At 50.0% G+C, this 7,500-nt stretch overlaps 1 protein-coding gene across 8 annotated transcripts in view; it reads left to right on the top strand.

The window, feature by feature from the left end:
• The window catches only part of epha7 (eph receptor A7), a 68,041-nt gene that overhangs the window by 21,010 nt on the left and 39,531 nt on the right, over nt 1-7,500 (top strand). For all 8 annotated transcript variants that reach the window (XM_027014087.2, XM_027014085.2, XM_027014089.2 and 5 more), the window contains exon 5: nt 2,343-2,678. In XM_027014087.2, coding sequence (XP_026869888.1) covers nt 2,343-2,678 — 336 coding nt within the window. The remainder of the gene's footprint in view (nt 1-2,342; nt 2,679-7,500) is intronic.

The raw sequence follows: 7,500 nt of genomic DNA, 5'->3' as shown, positions 1-7,500 counted from the left end.
GTTGTGTGTGTGTGTGTATTGTGTGTGTGTATGTGTGTGTGTGTGTTGTGTGTGTGTGTGTGTGTGTGTCTGTGTGTTGTGTGTGTGTGTGTGTGTGTTGTGTGCGTGTGTGTGTGTGTGTGTGTGTGTGTGTGTGTGTGTGTGTGAGAGCACATCCTAAATCTTTGTGCACTGTGGTGTTTGGCACAGGATGCATAATTCAGGGGCTTCACACACACACACACACACACACACACACACACACACACACACACACACATACATATAACACCCCCCCCCCAACAACACACATACATACACCCACCCACAAGCAGGACGTGATTAAGACATCACAGACTGCGAGGGCCATGGAAGATTAATCTGTGAAATGAAAGTTCTGTGGGAGGAGACAGCTAGACAGAAGAGAGAGAAAGAGTGATAGAGTGTGAGTGATAGAGAGGGAGAGAGATTGTGCTAGAGAGAGAGAAAGAGGAGAGTGTGCTAAAGAGAGAGTGTGTGGGGGGCTGAGAACAGGTAGCGAGCACTTTATGTTGTCGAATGTCAGGTGAGGTTGCCCACAAAAGCAAGAGAGGAGCAAACCAAAGAGGAAGTAGTTGAGAGAGGAATTGGTGTGGACAGGAAATAGTAGCCCAAGGCTGCCAAACATCAATGCAGTGCCAGAGTAGGAGTTCAGGCACCGCACGTGTTTTCAATGGCCCCGAACGGCACCCGTAATCCTATATTAAGTGGATCTGAGCGCAGGCGTTTCTAATCGCTGGCCGGGATTAGCTCTGTCTGTGGGACATGGTCGCAAGACGCTGAAGTGGCCCTCATACCGCCTGCATGTTGCTCATTGTTTATTTAAAGATAGTGAGTCCCTTGATGTTTGCCACTCCAGACCCGAAGGAGAGCAGCAGCACTCCCGCACTCATTACTGTTATCATTAAAGGTAGCCATGGAAAGGCAAGACAAGTACCTTAGGAGGTGAAGTGGGTCTGTGTGTGTGTGTGTGTGTGTGTGTGTGTGTGTGTGTGTGTGTGTGTGTGTGTGTGTGTGTGTGTGTGGGTGTGTGTGGGTGTGGGTGTGTGTGGGTGTGTGTGTGTGTGGAGGGGTGTGTATGTGCGTGCGTCTGCTATGTCTGACAGAAAACTAAGTAGGTGGCACAACATTAGCATGTGTGAGTAAGGGTGTGTGCGTGTGTTTTTACAGAGTAAAAACAGACATGCACTTCCCTCTTTTCACCTGCGACAGGTGGCCCTTTCATCTTGTCTGATCATGCGATTTCCCTGAATATGGAAGCCTGTGTGTGTGTGTGTGTGTGTGTGTGTGTGTGTGTGTGTGTGTGTGTGCAGCATTAACTCTATAGATGATTGTGCTTTAACTGAATTGTACTCCCCTCTATTTCCCTCTGGCTCTAGTCATTCAGTCAGTACTCATGTGGGGTCAGGTCCCCCGGTCCCCCGGTCCCCTGGTTTTCTATTTTCCTGGTCCCCTGGTTCTCTAGTTTCCTGAGTGTGTGCTGTGGCCTGCATGTCCACACAGGCACTGGAACAAAAATCGGACATAACAGCACCGCCCGGCATTATAACTCGCTTTCAATTCCGGCTTGTAAATTTCACCCACAATTCAGACACGCCACCTCACTATCAGTCAAATACATAAAGTTTTATTGCCCTTCCCTGTCCCGATCGTTACAAGGAAAACCTGTTAGCCTTTTAGTCCTCTAATTAAACTTCTCGTCTCTCAATGAGATATTGGAGGGAAGAGAAAAACAGCGGTGTCTATCTTTCCCTGCCCCTGCTCTAAAAGCTGGTAAAGCTCGTTATTGAGCTGTCGCGTGGCTGTACCTCCTCCTGGACCCGACTGCCCTTGGCAACTGTGCCGTCGGACTCCCTGGCACCGTGGAGCACGGTGCCGTATCTGGGTTACAGCATAATTGCATGTGGGTATTTGCCAGGGGGCCGGATTCCGCGTGTCCCCCGTGGCAGGTTAATACAGCCGGGGAGAGGACAGGAACGCGGCAGGAAGGCTGGCGAGTGGCACTGTGACTTTCCATGTCATGTGCTTACGTAACTCCTCTCTCCTCTCTCGTTCTCTCCCCCCCCCACTCCCTCTCCCTCCCTCTCTGTTTCTTATTCTTGTTTCTCTCGCTACCTCAACTTGTGTCTCTATCTCTGCCCCTTCTTCACTGTCTCTCACCTCCTGTCTCTCATTCTCTCCCCCCTCATTCTGTCTGCTTGTCTCCTTTTCCGTCTCCTTCTCCCTCTCGCGTCCTCCTGGCTCCCCCCTGTCTTGCTCTTTCTGTCTCTTTCCCTTGTGTCCCTCTCACTGTCACTCACTCTCTTTCTCTTTCGTCCGTGCAGGTCCTCCTTCAGCTCCCCAGAATTTGGTCTACAACGTCAACCAGACCACCATCACCTTGGAGTGGAGCCCGCCAGCAGACACGGGTGGACGCGGCGATGTCACCTACCGTGTAGCATGTCGGCGCTGCGGCTGGGAGCCCGATGAGTGCGTGCCATGCGGCGGGAACGTGGTGTATATGCCTCAGCAGAGCGTTCTGACTGACACCTACGTCATGATCAGCGAGCTGCTCGCCCACGCCAACTACACCTTCGAGGTGGAGGCCGTCAACGGCGTGTCGGACCTGAGCCGCACACAGCGACTCTTTGCAGCCGTTAGTGTTGCCACCAGTCAGGCTGGTAAGATGACACCACTGGCACTGTTAAACTTAGCTGTGGGAAGTGCAGAGTGAAGCATCTGGTGTTGAAATAAAGAAGGCTGTTTGCATTAGAATTTTTTGGCATGTTTTAGGCCAGGATCAGGCTTCGTATGTGTTTGGAAATCGTTCGCCCAGAGGCGGGGGTTGCGTTGCTCAGTTGAGGAGTGCTTGGCTGCAGTTGTATTGTGTCTGAATTGACAACTCACCGTCGATGAATGCGGTCATTTCTCCCAGTGCTTGGATGGGAATCCACCTCTGTGTTTATGACTGCTTCAAGTCATGGAGAAATTCCCAATACTTCAGGACATGTCATCAGGGGACATACTTCAAGACATGTCACAATGACATACTTCATGCATTGGCCAGAATGGCACTTGGAATTGAGCATGGTGCTTTGTTCTCATGGGGCGACTACTCTGGATTTCTTGATTTTGTCGTTTTGCTTGGCTGGACATCCCACTCTCAGTGAGACTGTAATTTTCGAGCTGGTGTGTTTACTGTATACACCGTGCTGCATTTACCTCAGCAGGAATAATTTGAAGAATTATTTGGCAACAGTTTTCCTGCAGTTCATAATTTGTGGTTGGAGAATCTGATACTGCGGTTAGGAATGGAGTATAATAAATAACAGAAGTCACGCAAGAATTCCCTTCTTTCTCTCTTTTTTCTTCCTTGTACTGGAAACCCATGAAACCTTGTAAAACAATTTAAAGCTGACAGGTTGGCACTTCCTTCCGGTGTTTTGTTGAAGGCATGACAGCTTTCTGCACATTATTTGTGCAAACTGGAAAATTAGCTTGGTGATAAAATATTGCACACATTGTAGTAAAATTAACCTAGGAACTGAGACCTTCTGGTATCAGGAAGCAGTGTGTGTCAATCCTGTGAACTCTAGTCTCTGAAACCTCCCCTAGTTATTGGTGCTTTTTGACTGTGGCTGCCTGCACATGTCCGACAACCTGGACTTTTTTTCCTTAAAATGTCCTGCTTATGAACAAATTTTATAAATCTGCCAAGCAAGATTTCTCTTTTGTGCTCAAGCACCCATGAAATCTGATTTGCAATAAAGTGTGTGCCGGCTATGCTCGTTTGTTTGGGCTACCTGAGTCTGATAGTGTCAGTGTTTTACTGTAAGCACTATGTAAGTGTACACGGACACACAGCAGCCCAGAGAACCACTGGCGCCTGCTTTGGGCCTCATGAAATTATGAGTAAGCGTGCCTGAAAGCTCATTCTTCACAATTTGAGATATTTTCATGGGTTCCTTTTGCGGAACTGAAAAAAAAACCCAGCTCTCGGGTCTCACAGCGGAAGAGCCTCGACCAAGCTCTGCCCCCTCCAGCGGGCACAGGGGGGATGGATGGATGGCAGTCAAGCTGGAGAGAAGAGGGAGTGATGATGTATGTTCAGTGACAGGGATCGTGACAGAGACACACGGTGCAGAGAGAGACTGCAAGGGCATTCGGACACGTGGGTGTGGAGGGTGGAGGGGAACCAAGACCTCAATCTCACTCTGCGCCACTTGTAATTATGCCTGGCTTGTTGACAATAGACAATTATTCCAGTAACCCTGGGCAATATTGAGTCATTATTTACTGTCAGATTGTGGAAACTATACCTGCAGAGCCATGTTTGCTTGTGCATAGAATGTATAGAATCAATTTTTTCTTGCATTGGGCATCAAATCACCAGTCATCTATCCCTGAAAAAGAAAAGGATCGTAACTTAATTCAAAGAGGGATCAAAAAAATAAGATGGCTCCTTAAAACTCTCTCCTCTTCTGATTAAGCACCGAATGCGTTCAGGATCCAGCTGCTCTGCTGGGAGGGTGTGCTGATAGTAACAGGCACAATGTGCTCTTTGTTTTGGGGTTGAAATAGAGGAATTTAACCCTGTCTCACCACCCTCAATTCACTGCTCACTGAAGCCTCTCCATCTCAATTTTACCCCTGGGTTGCCACAGCAATGCTTAGCCACTCCATAATGGGAAGGCTGGAGTTTCCTGAATCTGCAAGCCTTCCGCCATTCGGACAGGCAGACCGGTTCAGCTTTGTTAACACTGATGACTGTATCACCCTAGCCCCTCCTCCCATACCACAAGCCTTAACGAACTACTTAATGAGAATGTCTACCACCTCCAATAATCATACAGTGGAGCTCAGTGATTCAGGCCACATAAGAGATATTCTGGGGAGGAGGGAGTAGAGAGAGAGAGACAGACAGAGAGAGAGAGAGAGAGAGAGAGAGAGAGAGAGAGAGAGAGAGAGAGAGAGAGAGAGAGAGAGAGAGACAGACAGAGAGAGAGAGAGAGAGAGAGAGAGAGAGACAGACAGAGAGAGAGAGAGAGAGAGAGAGAGAGAGAGAGAGAGAGACAGACAGAGAGAGAGAGAGAGAGAGAGAGTCTTTGGAATTGAACATGGTCTATAAAAAGCATGAGGGCTAATGCTAACTAGCTTGGCAGATTTAGTATATCTGATAACTCTGGGTAGTGATAAAGAGAAAGAGAGACAGAGAGGCAGCCACTGGAGGAACTGATGGAAAATTGGGTAACGAGAGAGAGAAAGCTGCACACTGCATATTAATAAGTGCAGTGGCGGTTCAGAGCTGTGAGGGTTTGGAGGTCTGTGAATGGTTGGTGTCAGGGGTGGGGTGAAGGAAGAGGTGCAGGGCTGTGATGGGTGGAGGTGAAGGGGCGGTGTTGATGCAGGGCTGTGATGGGTGGAGGTGAAGGGGCGGTTTTGGTGCAGGGCTGTGATGGGTGGAGGTGAAGGGGGCGGTTTTGGTGCAGGGCTGTGAGGGGTGGAGGTGAAGGGGGCGTTGTTGGTGCAGGGCTGTGAGGGGTGGAGGTGAAGGGGCGGTTTTGGTGCAGGGCTGTGATGGGTGGAGGTGAAGGGGCGGTGTTGATGCAGGGCTGTGATGGGTGGAGGTGAAGGGGCGGTGTTGGTGCAGGGCTGTGAGGGGTGGAGGTGAAGGGGCGGTGTTGGTGCAGGGCTGTGAGGGGTGGAGGTGAAGGGGCGGTGTTGGTGCAGGGCTGTGAGGGGTGGAGGTGAAGGGGCGGTGTTGGTGCAGGGCTGTGAGGGGTGGAGGTGAAGGGGCGGTGTTGGTGCAGGGCTGTGAGGGGTGGAGGTGAAGGGGCGGTGTTGGTGCAGGGCTGTGAGGGGTGGAGGTGAAGGGGCGGTGTTGGTGCAGGGCTGTGAGGGGTGGAGGTGAAGGGGCGGTGTTGGTGCAGGGCTGTGAGGGGTGGAGGTGAAGGGGCGGTGTTGGTGCAGGGCTGTGAGGGGTGGAGGTGAAGGGGCGGTGTTGGTGCAGGGCTGTGAGGGGTGTGCTTGCCAGCTATGCATGTGATGCGGAGCCTTGTCTTAATTACCCTTCTGTTACTTTCTCATGTGGAGATGAGAGAGAGAAAAAAAGGAAAAGCGACATAAAGAAAGAGGGAGAGAGAAAAAAAGTGTGAAACGGAGCAGGAGAGAGAGAGAATGAGAGGGCGCGCTCTGAGTATTGCGCCCCAAAACCTAATTACTTCCCAGTTGTGTCTTAAAAGGGTTTAAATAGCTACTGTTTTTCAACTAGCGGGTTCATTATCATCATGTCCTTTTCTTTATTTCATTCTGCTTTCTACTCATTTCCTGACGCACTTCACCTTTCGGTGGCTGTGCGTACGAGTTGCTTTCTCCGTAGCGTATTTCCCCACTTGTTCTGTCTGGGGTTTGTCTCCCTTTTATTCTTGCTTGAGACCTTTACTTGAGAAGTGAGAGATGGAGAGCGTTTCGATCAGACTGCCACTGTGACTCGACGGTCTCGTAGTACTCTGCCCTCACGCGCTCTCTCTCACTCCCTCTTCTCCTCTTTCCCCATCATCCTGTTTGCTGGACTCTTTCCAGGATCAGCACCTTTTGTTCTCTGCTCGTGAGTGTGAACTGTTACGTACAATAAACATTAATATTTATTCAGTAGACTGCTCCTGCATTCTCCATGCAGGAAAAAGAAGAAACCCCCCCCCCCCCCCCCCCCAGAGAACAGTGCAGGAATGGGGTTTGAATCGGATCATGTGCCCGTGTGTGTGTATACAGATCGTGTGTGCATGTGTGTGTATGTATGGGTCATGTGTGTATGTGTGTATGCTTGTGCATAGTAGTAAAAAAGCAAAAGGAGTACGTTCTTGGAAAAAAAAAGGCATTCCTTGCCACTGGGTGTAGTTTGTGATGTAGGGGAGGGTGGAGCCATGGCACACCACTGTATCCCCACCCCCACAGCTCTCCATTGCCCGCTACGTTTTGAAACAAGCCTGTTCTCCTTCTGCCTGTTAGTAAAGAATAACTATAGGTTGAAGTAATGTGGAGCATTTCTGCATGGGTTTGTCAGGGTTTCTGCTAACCTAGTTAGCAGTAGGTCGACTGGGTTCGCGTGGTTTATGGACAGGGATGTTAAACCCAGAGTGGTATTTCCAAGCTATATTGGGCTCATCCCAATGGGCTGGAATTGTGTAACTGCGCATGGTTTCAGTGGATTTGGTAAGAAGCTCTTAGATGGAAGCTCGTCAAACAGCCTTTCCGAGGAAAATGGGCTAATCCCTTGGGCCGCCACCTCCGCCACTTAAAACGAGGAGTAGCAAAAGTGCGATGACACTTGGGAACGTGTGCTTGGCTTCCCAACAGTCAGAGTGTTAGTCTCTTTTTTTTTGCTAAGTGTGACAAGCACTGCCCGGGTGGTGGCTGGCAGCGGCGTGGAGGAAAGGTTCAAAGCTCCAAAACCTCCGTCCCTGGTGATTGACCCAATGCTGTGCTCCGCCCCCTCATCTCCTC

Source organism: Electrophorus electricus, chromosome 8 (genome assembly GCF_013358815.1).
Source record: "Electrophorus electricus isolate fEleEle1 chromosome 8, fEleEle1.pri, whole genome shotgun sequence".
Lineage (NCBI taxonomy): Eukaryota > Metazoa > Chordata > Actinopteri > Gymnotiformes > Gymnotidae > Electrophorus > Electrophorus electricus.
Note: the sequence above shows the minus strand (reverse complement) of the source record. Positions and strands in the feature narration are given on the sequence as shown.